Genomic DNA, 19,991 nt, shown 5'->3' on the forward strand with positions numbered 1-19,991 from the left:
CGTCCTGGCTGCGGCCTGGCAAGTTGAGGGCGAGCCTGCCCGGGCGTCCTGGACGAGCCCGGCATGGTGATCGCTCCGCGTACTTGATAGGTGCAAGGCGATTGTGAAAACCCAGCGGTAGCCGCTACACTAGTTAGCTTAATATAGCGATACAAGTTATATTACACAGCAATTGTGTGAGAATTATGAGCTCTTTCATATAAAATTTGTAATTCACGATTTTCGATGGCTGCCATTTTGGAAAATGGTCAAAAAAACAAAAATAAATTTATATGAGTGCTTGACACTCGAACCAAAATTGGTCTATCGGCCCTTACCTTCAAATCGGTACTGAAAACGATACTTTTGCATCAATTTGAAATGACAGTGTCCAGGCACCCCACTAGTACAGCGCACGGTGTAAGGCTGCCGAATAATATGAAACACATATTTACAAAATGGCGTACGACGGGAACCCGAATCGCGCCTTTTTGCACTGCTCGATAAATGGGGATCTGGTCCACTGAACTGAAAATATATAGAATGCCCATTGCCATTCACACCACACATGTGGAGACGTAGCTACCGGGCGCCATCTTGGTTGGCACTCGATGCTGGGCGATGGTGATTTCCGTCATGCGTTTGCACGTAATTCAGAGCGAAAAGCGCTTGCGTTTCTTCACCTTTTTGCGATCGTTTTTCAATAGGACACCTATCACAGTTACTACAACACTTTCCTTTATCCTTTTCCTTTTCACAAAAAAAAAATTCGAGAACAAATATTGTTAATTTGGGAGTGTGAAGAACTCGGGACATTTTCATGACACTTGCGAAGAGTCTGTCCGAATTATTTCACAATGATTTGTTTTTGGTCAAAATTGAAAACATGAATTTAGCTGTGCTTTTATTACGTATCAAAATAATGCAAACTAGAGTGATGAAATGTAATCAACTTTATTAAGTAGGCCCAAATGGTTGGCAGAGTGAGCAGGCAGGAGAATGTACATGTCTGTTGTCTACAACGTGTGTACATGTAATGTTTGTTTTTGTATGTCACATGATTTTGTCACTATATTCACTCCAGTAGTTCACCAGTAGTTCACTCGCGAAGCGAGTCGGTCGAGTCGTGCTAACCAAGATGGCGACACGGCGGCTACACTTTTCACGGAGTATGAGCGTTCTATATCTTCTATCTATAATTCCAGCAATCTCTGTGTGTCTGTATGCGACCGCTGTTTCTCGACAACTACCGGTCCGATATACTTGAAACTTGCCAGGTATATTGCTGGGGACCCGAGGGTTTGAAATTAATCGGACAAGTGGTTCCCAAGGTATGGTCACCGTACTCGCAAGCCGTTCGCTTTGGCTTTGCGAATGGACCAAACCATTCCATGTAAATAGAGGGGGGGGGGGGGGGGGGGGGATTGTCACCGTACTCGCAAGCCGTTCGCTTTGGCTTTGCGAATGGACCAAACCATTTCATGTAAATAGAGGGGGGGGGGGGGGGGATTGTCACCGTACTCGCAAGCCGTTCGCTTTGGCTTTGCGAATGGACCAAACCATTTCATGTAAATAGAGGGGGGGGGGGGATTGGCCTATACACAGCCTCTCTGGATGTTAACGGGCACGCACAGGCACGCACGTACGGGCACGCCCTAGTATTTTCAATTCAGTGAGCTGGTCAGGTGCACCGGATACACTTTGCCGACTGAGCCAAAAGCACCCTCGACTCTGCAAATTGGTTTTAAAATTTATAAAAGAAACGGAGCAAACAATACAGAATCCCTGTACTTGTTTGCTTCAGCCGATGTTTACATGTTTAGTTGCGTGGCATATATAGAGCCTCGGGCTCTGAAAACGCCATCTTATCTATAATTCCAGTAATCTCTGTCTGTACGTTTGTACGTTTGTACGTTTGTCTGTTTGTCTGTGACCGCTGTTTCTCGACAACTACCGGTCCGATATACTTGAAACTTGCCAGGTATATTGCTGGGGACCCGAGGATGTGCCTTTTCAAGGTTTGAAATTAATCGGACAAGTACTTACCGAGCTATGGCGATTTAGCCGTTCGCCGTTCGCTTTGGCGTTGCGAATGGACCAAACCATTCATGTAAATAGAGGGGGGGGGGGGGGTTCTGTGGTCGTTCGCTTTGGCTTTGCGAATGGACCAAACCATTCATGTAAATAGAGGGGGGGGGTTCTGTGGTCGTTCGCTTTGGCTTTGCGAATGGACCAAACCATTCATGTAAATAGAGGGGGGGGGGGGGGGGGGGGGGGTTTGTGGTCGTTGCGAATGGACCAAACCATTCACATCGAATCATCGAATCACATCGAATGGACCAAACCGTTCGCTTTGGACCAAACCATTGCATGTAAATAGAGGGGGGGGGTTCTGTGGTCGTTGCGAATGGACCAAACCATTCATGTAAATAGAGGGGGGGGGGGGGTTCTGTGGTCGTTACTGCCACGTGGTTTCAAAGTTTTTTTTTGTTGTTGTTGTTTGCACGCATGTTTTTTTGCACCCACGTACGGGCACGCCCTAGGATGTTTACACACACACACCCCTACACAAATTTTTTTTTTTTTTTTTTTGGCAAGGAACGGGCACCCACGTACGGGCACGTCCTAGCTTATATATAGTACGGGCATGCCCTAGTTAAAAGTAAAAAGAAGAAGTAAAGCACACCAATATATATTTCGTAATACTTCTCGAAGCAATCGAATTATATATATATAGTCGTGCAAGGAAGCAACAACAAACTAACAACAATATTTCACTCGTACAGAATCGTCATGACAATCCTGTCCGAATTAGAACAATAACGAGGGACGTTCGCTTATGAATAATTCGTCTCGAAACGAGACCCCGTGTTTGAGGTGTGTTCCATTACCAATCATCTCGTAGAGCGCTCACTAAGCTGCTTAAGCACTCAAGGATTCAAAAGATCCATTTTGCGCTTGTTTCACTTCATTTTATATCCTCATTGAGAAACATATATATATTATATATTGACATTAAATACGTTTGTGAAGTACAACCGTCAACATGCTAAAATGCATACCGGAAGTGACTAACAATTCCCGGAAGGCTTGTATATTTCCGGTTTCGTTGTTTTTATTTTTTGTTCTATTTTTTTTTCTCCCCCTTTAAAACTAAAGTGTAAAGTTTGTTTAGCGTTCGTGTTGCTCCAGCTGTTTGTTCTTACAATTAGTAAACAAGACCGTATTGGTCCGTGTTTCCAGGTCGGGCCTGTTCGCTAGTCGCCGCTAGGTTTTAAAACTTGTTTAAAAACGGTCAATATGTGCGTCATGTAAATGAAAATTCATGATAAGCAGCAAATCTCCAAGCGCGGCTCGCTCCAAGGTATGTGTGGGAAGTGTGGTGAAACGGGGGCTGCGTGTGGTGAGAAGGTGGTAAGGTGTGGTAAACCGAAACGCGGCTTGCACGAGGCACATCCAACGAGGGACACTTAACTCTTAAGCATTTTGCATGAAATCAAATGAGTCTCTTTAAAATAACAAGTGAGTGATGATATCCCGGTGGGAATTCTACACAAAATTATTTGGCGGCGTATTTGTGGATTTCCACGTTATTGTTTTGTTCCTGGCTTCCCAAGTACTTTTCCTTCATTTCCTGTTTTATTGGTACTTGAACATTTTATTAACCATGTCCTTTGTGGTGTCTAATCGACTTGGAAAATTATATTAATATTTCCCTCTTCAGCTTCCTCTCTTCTTCCCGTTATATTTTTATTTTTTCATGGTTCAACAGCTAACTCGTTTCCCTCTCGTTTCGTTTCCCTCCTGCCTCTCTTGTCGTATAAAACTCACAGACTATATACAATGTATATAGTCCCCCCCCTCCCCCCTCCTAGGTATTTATATTTATCCCCTCATTAATTACTAGTCACCCCTCACCGAACACCACCACCAGCTTGCCCCTATCCGTAGATATATATATATATACCAACCCAATCCACGCCTCCCCATACCAAATTATAGAATATCCAATTAAATAAACAAAATGTTTGAAATTGTTACTGCCCCCCTCCCCTTCCCCCACATACCACCTCCAGCCCCCACATATGCACTGCATGCACCTTTCCTTCTCTTCCTCTTTTTCTCACCTGGACTCTTGGCCAGTGAGCGCATGCAATCCAGCAGTCTGTAGGTAGGTTAGTATGTCAGTCAGAACCAAACACACAGTTTTGATGAAACTTGGCCACTAGCTTCATATCTGATACCTAACTAAGGTGTATTTACCGCATCAAAATCTGCGCTTATTAATGGGATCTTTAGGGGGGGAGGGGGGGGGTAGTGGGGTTTTATCTTCCACCACAACAACAGGCATTTTCCCTGCTAGAACGGGGGTTAGCCCGTTAGCCTTCCACCCCAAGTAGGTATTTGCTTTCTCCTCTGAAATGGTAAAAATAAAAATAAATGCCACATTCCTGTGCCACCTTCAGTCAAACGTCAGTCATTGACGGCAGTTTTGTGAAGGACTTGCTTAAAAAGTGTATCCCTTCTGAATGTTGCTATATCCAGTCAATGGCGAAACTGCAAATGGGGAATCCGTGAATGTCGTGGATGGAAACCCGTTACGTCATTTCCTCATTCTGCTTTAAACTCAATATTAAACTTTAAACTCAAATCCGCTTCCGGTCCGGTCTGGAGAGGACGCTGGCGTTACTTGTTCGCCGCTTCTCCGACTGGGTCATTGTATATAGTCTGCTTTTCTGGTGGTCGTGGCGGCTTTTTGGCCGTTGGGTCTGCCCTCTGCTCGGTCCCGGCTCTGCTCCTGGCTCCGCCTGCCTGGCTCTTCCACTGTTTCCTCAGGCCCGCTCCCGTTGTTTGTGGCCGTTGTTTGCGGCTGCGGCTGTTTGCCGCTGCGGTCTTGGTTTGCTTGATTAGCAGCTGCGGTCGTTTGCCGCTGCGGCCTTTGCTGTCTTGATTAGCGGCTGCGGTCGTTTGCCGCTGCGGCAAGGCCTACTCGTCCTCCTCAACCTTGGCCTCTTACTCGTCCCTTCGCTCCTGCCTGGCATGGCTCTAAGGTACTCTGCCGCAAGGCTTCTTCTGCTCAATACTCACTCCACCCCATCATGCATCTCTGCAATCAAATCCCACGGACTCCTGCGACGACCCAGATACATTCATAGAGGCTCCGGTCGTAAGTTTGTTTATTTACAAACAGGTCACTTCATTCCCGTACTCTGGTCGGCTCAGCGCACTCCCACTCATTGTCCCAGCGCACCTGGTCACAGCAACGCACACAATCGCACCTCCTGTCTGCAAACCCTGGCTAAATCACCTGAGTTCATCCCCACCGTACAAAGCAACATCAAGCTCACCCTGTTCAATACCCGGTCCCTCAACAACAAAAGCCTCATCCTGAACGACTACATTCTGGAAAATAAACTGGACTTTCTCTGTCTCACTGAAACCTGGCAACAACCTCTGGACTACTTCTCACTCAACCTCACTACACCCAATGGATATTCTTACATCAATAAACCACGCTCGGAGGGCCGAGGTGGTGGAATTGCCGTAATTCACCGACAGGACATCAAGACCAGCCTCATCTCCATGTCATCTGCTCCATCATTTGAACACCTGGCTTTTAAACTCTCTGGTCACACACAGTCAGTCATGGCTGTCGTCTACCGCCCTCCCAAACCACACCCATCATTCCTGTCTGACTTCTCCTACTTTCTGACCCAGCTCTGTTCCCTCTCCCCCTCAATCCTCCTCCTCGGTGATTTCAATATCCACATGGACACCACTGACTCCACAATAACCACTGACTTCACTGATTTACTCACCTGCTTTAACCTCACTCAACATGTCAACTTTCCTACCCATAACCATGGGCACATTCTGGACCTTGTCTGCTCTACTGGATTAATTTTGCACCATCTCTCTGGCTCCGACCTCACCCTCTCTGACCACTTAGCCATCACTATGACCATCAACATCCCACCCCAGCACCAAGGCATTATCGCACTATCAATTTCCATAAGCTAAATGCTCTTTCACCTACCTCATTCTCATCTACCCTCTCTGAAAAAATGTCCACTTCTCCCTTTGTCGACCTCCACACCCCTTCTGACCTCACTGACTACTACAACCACACTCTCTCCTCCTGCCTTGACCAGCTTGTGCCCGTGAAAACCAAAACAGTTTCTTTCACCCATTCTGCTCCCTGGTTTACCCCTGAACTCCGCCTGATGAAAACTCGTGCTCGCCAACTTGAAAGACTCCGCAATAAAACAGGTCTCACAATTCACTCCCAAGCCTACAAGGACCACCTACAACACTACAAAGATGCCCTCTCCCGCGCCCGCTCCGCCTACTACTCTCAAATTATCCACTCTGGCTCTGGAAACCCAAAAGCACTCTTCTCTACAATAAACAAACTCCTCAGCCCCCTGGACACCACCACCCAGTCATTCACAGTAGACAACTGCATCTCCTTCCTTTCATTCTTCCAAAGCAAAATTGACAACATCTACAGCAGCTTAACCACCACCGCACCTGCTCCCCCTCAAACCACCTGCCCCCCCCCCCTTATCCTGCCAACCCCTGTCTCAGTTCTCCCCAGTCTCCCCTACTGACCTCTCTGAACTCCTCATAGGAATGAAAACTGCCACCTGCACTCTTGACCCCATCCCCTCCAGCTTTGTCAAGGCCTCCCTTCCTGCTCTCTCTCCACTTATCACTGCAACAATAAACTCCTCTCTGTCTACAGGCATCGTCCCACCATCCCTCAAAATTGCTGCTGTTACCCCCATTCTGAAAAAACCTGGACTCAACCCTGACACCCTAAACAACTTCAGACCCATCTCCAACCTACGCTTTCTGTCAAAAGTTTTGGGACGTGCTGTAGCCACTCAACTTAAGCATCACCTCTCTGCCAATAACCTGTATGAAACATTCCAATCCGGATTCCGCTCCAACCACAGTACTGAAACTGCTCTCCTCAAAATCACCAACGACCTTCTCCTCTCCTCTGACGCTGGCAACCTCAACATTCTCATCCTCGACCTCAGCGCCGCCTTTGACACCATCAATCACACCATCCTCCTCACCCGACTTGAAACCACCTTTAACATTACCGGCACTGCCCTCTCTTGGATCAAAATCATACCTCTCCGACAGACGCCAGTTTATCTCCATCAATAACTGCAAATCCCCCACTGCTCCCCTCCCCCAAGGTTCAGTTCTTGGCCCCCTCCTCTTCATCCTGTACCTGTCCCCCCTTGGTCACTTAATCCGCCGTCATGGTCTCCAATTCCACTGCTTCGCCGATGACATCCAGCTTTTCATCTCCACCAAGTCAATCTCCACCGCCACCCACTCTATCCTGACAAACTGCATCACTGAAATAAAATCCTGGTTTCAAATCAACTTCCTCAAACTTAACTATGATAAATCTGAAATAATCATCATTGGCCCAAAAACGCTCACCAAATCCACCCATAACTTTGCCCTCAACATCGACGGTTTCCCAGTATCCACCTCCCCTCACATCCGGAATCTTGGCATCATCTTTGACCAAACCCTCTCCTTCGACAAATACACTAAACAGATCACAAAGACAGCCTTCTTTCACCCGAAAAACATCGCTGTCTCAGTCCATCCCTCTCCTCCACGGCTGCAGAAACCCTCATCCACGCCTTCATCACCGCCCGTCTGGACTACTGCAACAGCCTCCTCTTTGGTTCATCCTCAATAATCATCAATAAACTCCAATACATTCAGAACTCCGCTGCCCGTCTACTCACCCATTCCCGGACCCGTGACCACATCACCCCCGTCCTTTACAAGCTTCACTGGCTCCCCATCCCCCAGAGAATCCAGTACAAAATCCTCCTCTTGACCTACAAAGCCCTCCATAACCTGGCCCCATCCTACCTGACTGACCTCTTCTCCAGACACACTCCCACCCGCAACCTCCGCTCTGCTGGTACCAACCTTCTGACCCCCCCCCCCCCCATGCGGACCAAATTCAGATCCTGGGGGGACAGGGCCTTCTCCATCGCTGCTCCCACCCTTTGGAACTCACTACCTCACACCATCAGAGACTCCTCCTCACTCACCACATTCAAAACATCACTCAAGACCCACCTGTTCAACACTGCATTCAACATTTAACCCACAGCATTTAACCCCTGACTATCTCTTCTCCTTCTCCTTCCTTTTGCTTTGATTATTTACCTGTTGATTTTTGTCTTTTTGCACTTGTTTTTTTGTACTCTGTCAAAGCGTCTTTGGGCTTCTTGAAAAGCGCTATATAAAATAAATGTATTATTATTATTATTATTAATGTCCATAATTTCATTCTAAACAGCATCATTCCAATCACAAATGAATACTATGGTATGAATATATCAAATTATAATGTTAAATCACGATTGTTTTTTAGTACTTTTCTTTTTTTTACTTTTAAAGTACTTTTCTTTTAATTTGTTGAAATACTTTATGTTTTTAATGTTGAAGTACTTTTTTTAGTGTTGAAAGTCACGGCCCATATAGTCGTCATTGAGGCCAGGCCTTAAATATAATAACTGCATAAAGAGAAATAAAACAGAGAATGTAAAGGTGAGGAGTGAAAATGAGTATGAAAGTGTACGATGTTCGTTTGTGAGAGGGATTAAAGCTAGCCCGGTAGCTATAGTTTGAGTGAGACAGAAAAAAGTAAGACCGGCAATCCTGACATGGAGAGAGTGAGTGTAAGATGGTTCCGGGCAGCACTTTAACACTCCTAAGTCAGAACGGTCGTACTACCCTGAGCGGTTGCTGTCTACAACCTGCTACCTAAATAACCGGTCCAACCGGATGGGTGTTTTTTTATGAGACACCTAATCTCCTTACTGGATGGCCGTTGGCTCCCGAAGGGAGCTCATCCGCCCTTTAACAGGTATTGTTTTTAGTCCTGCAGGGTGTCAGTCACCATCCCCACTGGCAAGCCAATGAGGGTAGTCGGTTTAGTCGCCGACTACCCAACTATGCAGCAGATGGCACTGGGTTACATGTTACCATTGGTAGTCAAAAGACTGATCTGACAATCAAACCAGTGAACCTCATTATCTGTTCCTTTTTGGATTTGGGAGCAAGGTCCGTGTCGATCACATTTCCAAATAATAATTGTTTTGAGGAATTTCTGAAACCTCCAACCAATTAAATGAAATATGCAACCAACATTCTTTGAAATATGCAACCAACCACAGACGCATGAAATATAATGATTTTTTGGGGGATTTGATCATGTCCTGTGCCATCGACTTCGCTCTAGTTGTTATTGGTATCAATTAAAATTCACCTCGTTCTTCTGAACCCTCTGTCCATTTCTAATAATTATTTATTTCAGAGGCAAAATGAATTTGGAATCGGGAGAGCTTTTCTACATTCAAGATAATGTGTCCACCACCGATCACTGCGAGATTGAGGCTCAATCAATCATCAAAACCGAACAAGAAGACACAGGGTCATCTTTGCAGACAGGTGAGAATACCTTTGTCTCTTCAGAGGAGATTGCCCTTTCGTAACCGAAAATGTCTGGAAGTTTTTTTTTTTTAACTGACTGGGTCATGGAAGTTGGACATTATACTTGGCATTGGTTATTGAGAAGTAGTTTCATGAAAGCTTTTTCACCATTCATCTTTTGTTGCGATTCATCTCTTGTCGCCAAGGTGGATAAAGTGTATCATTAATTTTTTTTAATGAAAAGCCAATGTTCATCGGGCTCCCTTGCCCTCCCACCACATTTATTCCACACTTTTGGGCTTGAAGCTGTCCGGCATTCATTGAAAACGCACAGGAAGATTAACTCCTTATAGGTAATTGTTTAGCGAGCTGCGTTTTCTGCAATCAAATGCTTGGGTTCCAGACGTGTATAAAGAAATAGTGGAGAAGGCAAAAAATTGATTTTCCCCAAACACAAGTCGAGAAAGCGCAAGTTTGCCACTCAACGAAACAAGGTGAGGCTGATGTTTCTGACATATTTGAACAAGAGTGCCGTGAGAGTCAGAGGGTTGTAAAGGAAGTAAAGGGAGAAATATGACTTAAATTCAGTAGTCAAGGAAACTAGTGAGACAAGTAAGGGAAGGGGGGAGAGGGAGGGGGGGGGGGTTGTCCAATGAATGTCAGAGGTCGAAGAGGGAGTGAAATGTCGGGGCTCGCAGAGAATTGGCAACATGGAAGAAGTGAAATAAATAATAAATAGTGCACAACAAAAGCCAATTATACATATTTATATATATATATATATATATATATATCTCTCTCTCTGTCTCTGTCTCTGTCTCTCTACATACATTTACATACATTACATACATTACATACATTACATACATTACATACATATACATACACATACATTTACATACATTTACATACATTACATACCCTGCGTTGCTGGGTAACAATGAATCGCTTCCCAAAGGGAATATGATATCGCAGGTACAGTGGGCTCTGATGGAGTGGAGTGACACCCTATCCCATGGAAGTTACACTCACAAACTGCTTACAAAGTACCAGGTTATGCTTCTGCAATTCAAGAAACCATTAATGTAAGACAATGACATTATTTTGCTTCTTCAGCTGTCAGTTTCGGTAACACACACACACACACACACACACACACACACACACACACACACACACACACACACACACACACACACACACACACACACACACCTTCAAAATGTGCAGTACATAGCAAGGTCATAGGTCAACTGTAATGGTCAAAATCACAAGTATAGCAGTGGAGAATAAATAATCACCTCCACACATTTATGCGAGCCAAATATGTGAAATTACAAACTCCGTGTGCAACACCTAAATTTAGTCCAAATGGCTTAAAATTTCACCACAAGGGCTTGCTTTTTCATATATACAATTTTCTTTAAGTGTTAGTAACATGACTTTTCTAACTTTCATTTTGAAGAACCACTCTAATATACAGTGGGGAGAACAAGTATTTGATACACTGCCGATTTTGCAGGTTTTCCCACTTACAAAGCACGTCAAGGTCTGTAATTTTTATCATAGGTACACTTCAACTGTGGAAGACGGAATCTAAAACAAAAATCCTGAAAATCACATTGTATGATTTTAAAGTAATTAATTTGCATTTTATTGCATGAAATAAGTATTTGATACATCAGAAAAACAGAACTTAATATTTGGTACAGAAACCTTTGTTTGCAATTACAGAGATCAGACGTTTCCTGTAGTTCTTAACCAGGTTTGCACACACTGCAGCAGGGATTTTGGCCCACTCCTCCATACAGATCTTCACCAGATCCTTCAGGTTTCGGGGCTGTCGCTGCGCAACACAGACTTTCAGCTCCCTCCAAAGATTTTCTATTGGGTTCAGGTCTGGAGACTGGCTAGGCCACTCCAGGACCTTGAGATGCTTCGTACGGAGCCACTCCTTAGTTGCCCTGGCTGTGTGTTTCGGGTCGTTGTCATGCTGGAAGACCCAGCCACGCCCCATCTTCAATGCTCTTATTGAGGGAAGGAGATTGTTGGCCAAGATCTCGCGATACATGGCCCCATCCATCCTCCCCTCAATACGGTGCAGTCGTCCTGTCCCCTTTGCAGAAAAGCATCCCCAAAGAATGATGTTTCCACCTCCATGCTTAACGGTTGGGATGGTGTTCTTGGGGTTGTACTCATCCTTCTTCGTCCTCCAAACACGGCGAGTGGAGTTTAAACCAAAAAGCTCTATTTTGGTCTCATCAGACCACATGACCTTCTCCCATTCCTCCTCTGGATCATCCAGATGGTCATTGGCAAACTTCAGACGGGCCTGGACATGCGCTGGCTTGAGCAGAGGGACCTTGCGTGCGCTGCAGGATTTTAATCCATGACGGCGTAGTGTGTTACTTATGGTTTTCTTTGATACTGTGGTCCCAGCTCTCTTCAGGTCATTGACCAGGTCCTGCCGTGTAGTTCTGGGCTGATCCCTCACCTTTCTCATGATCATTGAGGCTCCACGAGGTGAGATCTTGCATGGAGCCCCAGACCGAGGGAGATTGACTGTCATCTTGAACTTCTTCCATTTTCTAATAATTGCGCCAACAGTTGTTGCCTTCTCACCAAGCTGCTTGCCTATTGTCCTGTAGCCCATCCCAGCCTTGTGCAAGTCTACAAATTTGTCCCTGATGTCCTTAGACAGCTCTCTGGTCTTGCCCATTGTGGAGAGGTTGGAGTCTGATTGAGTGTGGACAGGTCTGGAGACGGCTTTGCGGTCGGTCTTTGCGGTCTTTGTGGTCGGAGACGGTCTGGAGACGTCTTTTATGCAGATAACGAGTTCAAACAGGTGCAGTTAATACAGGTAATGAGTGGAGAATGGGAGGGCTTCTTAAAGAAAAAACTAACAGGTCTGTGAGAGCCGGAATTCTTACTGGTTGGTAGGTGATCAAATACTTATTTCATGCAATAAAATGCAAATTAATTACTTAAAAATCATACAATGTGATTTTCAGGATTTTTGTTTTAGATTCCGTCTTCCACAGTTGAAGTGTACCTATGATAAAAATTACAGACCTTTACGTGCTTTGTAAGTGGGAAAACCTGCAAAATCGGCAGTGTATCAAATACTTGTTCTCCCCACTGTATATATATATATATATATATATATATATATATATATATATATATATATATATATATACACCGAAATGTGCAAAATTTTGGGTTATCTTCACTTTTGTGGTGCTATTTCCCATTAAACATTTGCAGTAAGTATATAAATCTATAATAATAAAAGGCAGTGTCCCTCCGTCTGTCCATCCGTCTGTCTGTCTCCTCCATAACCCCAAAACCATGAAACCTATCTGCCCCAAACTTTGCATGCATACACCTAGACCTCCAACAGATTGCAATGAAAACTGGGTGTTTGAGTGTGTTATAACACCCTTTTTGAAGATGATTAATGTGGTGCTCATATGAAAAAGCCTTACCAATATGGTGGCCGCCATCTTGGTCAGCCCACTGCCACTCACTGAGTTCTTAATCTGCCATTTTGTTTCGGCCTTTTCAAATGTGCCTCCTTGGCTTGGAAACATCGTCGATTATCATTACATGTAATTGAAGCATATCATCAAAATCTGGATTCAGATATGAGGATTGTGTTACGATCGCCAGAACGAGGTCCAATCGAGACCAGAATCCCGTGAGGATGGCACGTACAGTCACACAGCCGAAGCTGTACAAAGGCGCCCTCAAGGCGACTGGGAAAATCCAAAGGTGCCCTACAGGCGACTGAGAGATCACCCCCTCGGGTATGGACGAATTCACCTTCAAAAATCCACGTCACACACACGCCCCAGATCGACATCTGAATGCGGTGAAATGGTCGAAAAGAGACGAAACCGCGAGCGAAGCAAGTCCTGCGCGAGTCAAAATGGCCGACGACCCGCTATTGAGACGTACCGGCCCGGCGATAATTCTCTTCGGAATCCACCACCAAAAACCTGAACCGCAGGTTGATCGGTCACAGCGATGACAACTGTCGCAGGAATTCCTTTCCCGGAAACCCGAAAGTTCGCCAGTGACTCTTGCTCGCAAACGTTCGCTTCAGACCTCGGCGCGACTCGGCTTTCTTGTCCGACTCACACACTCCGCCCTTTTTTCTCCTCTTCCTCTTCCTCGCCGTCCGGTACCTGTTTCATTTAAAACCTTAACTTTTAACTTTTTAAAATAGAAATATCTATTCCCTTTAAATGACAACAATAATAATACATGGAATCAGAAATGTTTCAAGTGGATGAAAACCACAACAACGGAAGTGACGAATCCGTAACACTTCCCCCCCTCAAGAAAGAAAGTGTGAACATAGTGAAAACTTTCTTTGTAGGCAAAACTCTCCCAACAAACAAAAGTAAACTCACATCCAAATCATCAATTCCAGTGAGCAATGATGATCAATATTTCCCAAAAATAAAGCAACAAAACTTCAAACAACCTACAGAGATTTCCAAAGTTAGTTCACTCTGGACAAACATCCGCAAAGACATTGTCCCTGCTCTTTACATGCTCAATTTCCAAGTTGAACTCTTGCAAAGCCAAACTCCATCTCATCAACCTCTGATTTTTATTTTTCATTTTTTGAATGAAGGTTAAGGGGTTGTGATCAAAAATCCAAAGTCAAGCAAATCTATAGCACTTTTTTAGGGAGGCTGAGCTGAGAGCCAGGTTTCATGGTGGTTGGGTGGTGAGGCCTGGAAGTATTCACTACATGGACGCCTTTAGGAACGTGGAGTTCACGGTTAATCCGTGTAGGAATCTTGGCTCGGCTGCCCCGCAGCATTCAGTGCTTCAAACTCTTCCTAACTTTCATAATAATCACGGTTGGAGCGCTTGTCGCTGTAGTCACGTGAATAGCGGTCTCCTTCTCGGCCACTACCCTGATAATCATCCCTTCGGGAGCTGCCGTAACTCTGGGAGCCTCCATAGTAATCTCGACTGCGGCCACCCCCAAAACTACTACTTCCACCCCGGGAGCCATAGCCACCCCTGAAACTACCTCCACGTTTTCCTCCTCTGTAGCCCCTTTGGCGCCCATGGCCTGCCTTCTCGACTATTAAGGTCCGACCATCCAAATCCTTGCCATTCAAATCCTTTTCTGCGTCTTTGGCATCCTTTGTGTTTTCAAACGTGACAAAGCCGAACCCTCTTGACTTTTGTGTCTCCCTGTCTTTTATCAGCCGCACTTCCAAGAGTGGTCCATATTGGCCGAAGACAGAGTCCAGAACAACTTCCCTTGTTCTGAAGTTCAGTCCACCTACAAAGAGCTCGCCAACATTGCCTCCATCCATGACTTGTGTGTGCTGACACTTAGTTTCAGGGTACTTGACAAGACGTGCCTGTGCAAAGCGTGACGTCAGTACCTTCCTCTTCTCTTCAGAGCGCTTCCTACCCACAGCACGAGTGTTGCTACCCTTGGGTAAGCGGCACAGGATGGAAAGATACCCGGAATCTTCTGTTCTAACTGTGCAGTGTTATTTTCCATGCTAGGCTTTTCAACAAACATCGGGTTACCAGAAACTTGACCACCGGCCAAATCATTCCCGATAACAAAAGATATTCCCTCTACAGGTAGAGTGGCTTGTAACCCTACGGTGACCGGTCCTGACACCAAATCAGACTTCAAATGGATGACATGAAGTGGGGCTTTAACACAGCCACCAACCCCCTGTAAAAGAACACTAACACCAGTTGCCGTCTTATCTGACAATGGCAAAATGCCCTCAAGCATCAAAGATTGATGTGCTCCTGTGTCCCTCAATACCCTAACAGGTCTTTGGTTAGTGAAGTTTCCATCCAGTGACACAAACCCCTCTGAAATAAAAGGTTTGTAACCCTCTTGAGCAAGGTCATTCTGTGATGCCGTAACTTTGGCATGGGAACCTTCACAAGGCACTGTCCTCCAAGGACAATTTCTCGCATTTGCCAATGCATTCGGAGTTGTACTAATCTGACTCCGCTCCTGATTTTTCCTTTCCAGGGCATAACATTGGGACATCAAATGTCCAGGTTTCTTGCAAAAAGCGCAAGTAGGCCCGGCGGGAAAACTCGTGGTCTGCCTCGAGCCCCCCGGAAGATAAGTCTGTCTTGGAACTGTAGTCTTCTGATCCCTAAAAGTCGCGGTATCAGATTTGTCCTCATAGTCATCTCTCGGCCGCCCCCATGAATATTCGTTCTCTGCACCGGATGTACCATAACTCCCCTGGCGAACTCTAGGCGGGAAGTTAGGTTTGTGGAACCCCATCCTATGTGTCAAGGCATAGTCATCGGCCACGGTTGCTGTCTCATACAACTCTGGTACCTTCTTTTCCTCCAGATGTACTTTAATGTCCTCGTGGACACACTGTTTGAATTCCTCCACCAAGATCAATTGTCGCAACAGGTTGAAGTCTTTCCCAATCCCTTTCGAATCACACCACCGATCAAACATGGTTTCCTTCATTCTGGCAAACTCCACATGGGTCTCACTCTCCCTCTTCTTGGCATTCCGGAATTTTTGCTGGTAAGCTTCAGGGACCAATTCATAGGCTTTGAGAATGGCTTTCTTCACTTCCTCATAATCTATACATTTGTCAATCGGTAAAGCCGAAAATATATCTTGAGCTTTACCCACCAGAATACTTTGCACTAACATAGTCCAGGACCCCACAGGCCATTTTAGCATTTGAGCCACTTTCTCAAAGTGTAAAAAAAAACTTGGCTACCTCCTTTTCATTGAAGGGTGGAACCAGCCTCACATGCTTACCAACATCCCAGGTGTTCTGACTAGTTGTCAAACCAGCCGGCATGGATGCTACTTCTCCCCGTTCTCCAATTAATTCCAGCTCCTTGAGTTTAACTTCCTTCTGATACTCCATGTCACGTTCCTTTAACTCCCTTTCGGCTCTCCTCTCCTCTGCTCTTTCCTTTTCTCTTCTTTCTTCGAGTTCCCTTTCAGTTCTCCTTTCCTCTGCTCTTCTCTCCTCGGCTTCTCGTTCCTGTTCTACTCTTTTTTTACTCGAGTTCTCGTTCCTGTTCTATTCTTCTTTCCAAGAGTTCTCTTTCAGCTCTCCTTTCCTCTGCTCTTCTCTCCTCGGCTTTCCATTCCAACTCTTTTAACCTTTCCTGGCTCTGCAGTTGCATCTCCATTTTCAGGAGCTCCACATCTTCTTTTTCCTCGGGTAACCAATCCAAGGCTACCTCTGTCCATGTTCCCTGTCCCACCAGAGATTCTACCACCAATGTCTGCATCTCTGCTTTCTTCATATGAGCTCGGACCTCCAAGTTAAAATGTTTGGCCAATCAAGAGTTCCGATCTTTTTAACGCTAGGAACTGTGCCTCGTTAGGGGACGCTGCAAACTTTACTGCGTCAAACTCCATGGTGATTATTAGTTAGCACCTGTTAGCCTTCACACAAAAATTTCCAAATTTTTTGAAAAAATTGGGAATGTTAGAAAAATTCTGGGAATGTTAGGGAATTCTATCCCGGACGAGCCCCCGATTTCTGTTACGTGCTCCTCCCCGACCCCCTGGTCACGGTGTACCTCCGAGCCCCGAGAGGAGTCACGGCAGAAAAATGTGTTATTCTGTGTGTCAAAGGTCAATGGAGAAGCCACCCCAATTGTTACTCACAAACAAATATTGTATTAAGATCACACAAGAATAACAGTACAACAACAATAGTATTCAAAAGTACAATCAATATATCCTATGATGGTACCATCAGTTTTGTAATATATAACTCACTGTGCTCCCAGTGAGTGAAACCAGAACATTCCCCAATGTCTCTTATTCCTGGCTTCATGACGAAGTTGATTCGCTCTAGCGATCGCCAGAACGAGGTCCAATCGAGACCAGAATCCCGTGAGGATGGCACGTACAGTCACACAGCCGAAGCTGTACAAAGGCGCCCTCTAGGTGACTGGGAAATCCAAAGGCGCCCTACAGGCGACTGAGAGATCACCCCCTCGGGTATGGACGAATTAACCTTCAAAACGCCACGTCTCACACATGCCCCAAATCGACGTCTGAATGCGGTGAAATGGTTGAAAAGAGACGAAACCGCGAGCGAAGCACAAGTCCTGTGCGAGTCAAAATGGCCGACGACCCGCACTTGAGCCGTACCGACCGCCATGAGCCCGGTGATAATTCTCTTCGGAATCCACCGCCAAAAACCTGACACGCAGGTTGATCGGTCACAGCGATGACAACTGTCGCAGGAATTCCTTTCCCGGAAACCCGAAAGTTTGCTAGTGACTCTTGCTCGCCAACGTTCGCTTCAGACCTCAGCACGACTCAGCTTTCTTGTCCGACTCACACGCTCCGCCCTTTTTTTCTCCTCTTCCTCTTCCTCGCCGTCCGGTTCCTGTTTCATTTAAAACCATAACTTTTAACTTTTTAAAATAGAAGTATCTATTCCCTTTAAATGACAACAATAATAATTCATGGAATCAGAAATGTTTCAAGTGGATGAAAACCACAACAACGGAAGTGACGAATCCGTAACAATTGGATCCTGTAAACTAAATAAATGTCCAAATTTGGAGTGAAATCTGACAAAAGTTACCATATCTAGCGAATTTTATAAACGAGTTTATATATTCATTTATTTCAGTGAGCTTGTCATTCTCCTTCTGGATTTTTTTTTTTTTTTTTTCAGTTAACTTAATTTTTTACTTAATTCATACTTCCATGGGATAGGGTGTCACTTCATTTCACTGCACTGGTGTAGCTAGGTGTGGGCGAAGGTGTCAGCCGCCCTGAGCGGCACTTTTTTGGGGGCGGCACTTTTGTTCGGCCAAACACCGCCAACACTGCCCAGAGACTCATTATTTGAATGCACCGTTTTTAGCAAATGAACACTTTTTTAACAGTCGGAACTGCTGTTAAGTTCAATTCTGCAGTTAAAATTTTGAAAATCGGTTCAGACTAAGGGTTTGTAGAGCATATCGCATTTTAGTTTTTAACCGTGTGCGGAAATGAAATAAAGGTACGAACACTCTGTTTGCCTCAAAACCTCAAAGTGTCCTCTCCTGACAAGGTGGAGCAGTTTCTGTCAAACCTCGACTCTGATTCTGCAACTGGGCCAGAGGGAATCAGCCCACGGGTCCTAAAATCCTGCTCTGCTGCTCTATCTCACCCTCTCTCTGTTCTCTTCACCTTATTTTTTTGCTCATGGTCATCTGCGATCAACTTGGAAATCAGCCAACATTACCGCTTTACACAAAAAGGTGCAAAAATAGATCCTTGCAACTACAGACCAATCAGCCTGCTCCCAATAATCAGCAAGGTCCTGGAATCAATCATCGCTTCTGACATCAAATCCTTCCTCTTCTCCAATGGCTTGATCTCGGATCATCAATTTGGATTCAGACCAGGTCATTCTATTCTGGACATGCTGCTTCTGCTCTCAACAATGGATGGAGGTCCTCAATGCCAAACAGGAAATCAGAGCTGTCTCCCTTGACATATCACATGCCTTCGATACGGTCTGGTACCCAGCCCTGCTCACCTAACTCTGTTCTGATGGTATCCACGGAAACCTCCACACATGGCTTGCGGACTTCCTTACCAGTCGCAGTCAACATGTGGCCTTGAATGGAATTCTCTCATTTCCCCTTCCTGTTCAGGCTGGAGTTTCTCAAGACAGTGTTCTGGGCCCTGTGCTTTTTCTGGTCTTCATTAATGATCTCTCCGATTCTCTGGAAAATCCTCTCTATCTCTTTGCTGACGACTCCCCTCTCTGCCGCTCCATATCTCAACCCTCAGATCAGCAGGCAGCAGCCTCTTCACTCTCTGCAGACCTGGACAATATCACAAACTGGTCAAACAAGTGGAACATGTCTTTCAATCCTGACAGATCTCACACTCACTATCTCTCTCCGAAAGGACCACCTGGCAAATTCTCCAATCTACTTTCTTAACAATCCTCTTCAGGAAGTTCATTCATTCAAACTCCTGGGCCTCACTATCAGCCATGACCTTTCTTGGGCAAACCATATTTCTGAGTTGGCCTCCAAAGCCAGCCACCAACTGAGCATCCTCTGGTGTGCAATGCCCTTCCTTGGCACACATAAACTCCTATGCATCTACAAGGCCTTCATCAACAGCTCAATGGAATACTGCTCTCCCCTCTGGCCTGGTGCTCCTGCCTCACACCTAGCTCTGCTTCATGCAGTTGAAACCAAAGCATTCAGAATCATTGGAATCTCCTGCGATGAAGCTGATTCTGAGGGCCTTTCTTTCTCTCACCGCAGGCAGGATGGTGGTCTTTCTGTCTTCTACCGACTCTTCTCCGGCGTTGCTCCCCCTGCTCTGTCTGTGCTCTGGCCCCGAAATATTCTTGCAGGACGCACAAGATCTGCCAGCAACCCTCTTCTTGTGAAACTGCCAAAATCAAGACTCTGCTCACCTTAACTCCTTCATTCCTCTTTTCTCCCACCTCTGGAACAAACTCCCACACTCTCTTCAATCCCTCTCCTCCCTCCAGGTCTTT

At 45.5% G+C, this 19,991-nt stretch overlaps 1 protein-coding gene across 1 annotated transcript in view; it reads left to right on the forward strand.

Moving 5' to 3' along the window:
- The first annotated feature begins 3,037 nt into the window (after nucleotides 1-3,037).
- Nucleotides 3,038-19,991, forward strand: part of LOC137437827 (uncharacterized) — a 30,389-nt gene continuing 13,435 nt past the window's right edge. Inside the window, exons 1-2 of the mRNA XM_068132485.2 lie at nucleotides 3,038-3,343; nucleotides 9,347-9,480. Coding sequence (XP_067988586.1) covers nucleotides 9,354-9,480 — 127 coding nt within the window. The 5' untranslated portion in view covers nucleotides 3,038-3,343; nucleotides 9,347-9,353. The remainder of the gene's footprint in view (nucleotides 3,344-9,346; nucleotides 9,481-19,991) is intronic.

This window comes from Myxine glutinosa, chromosome 12, assembly GCF_964187855.1.
Source record: "Myxine glutinosa chromosome 12, kmMyxGlut1.1, whole genome shotgun sequence".
NCBI lineage: Eukaryota > Metazoa > Chordata > Myxini > Myxiniformes > Myxinidae > Myxine > Myxine glutinosa.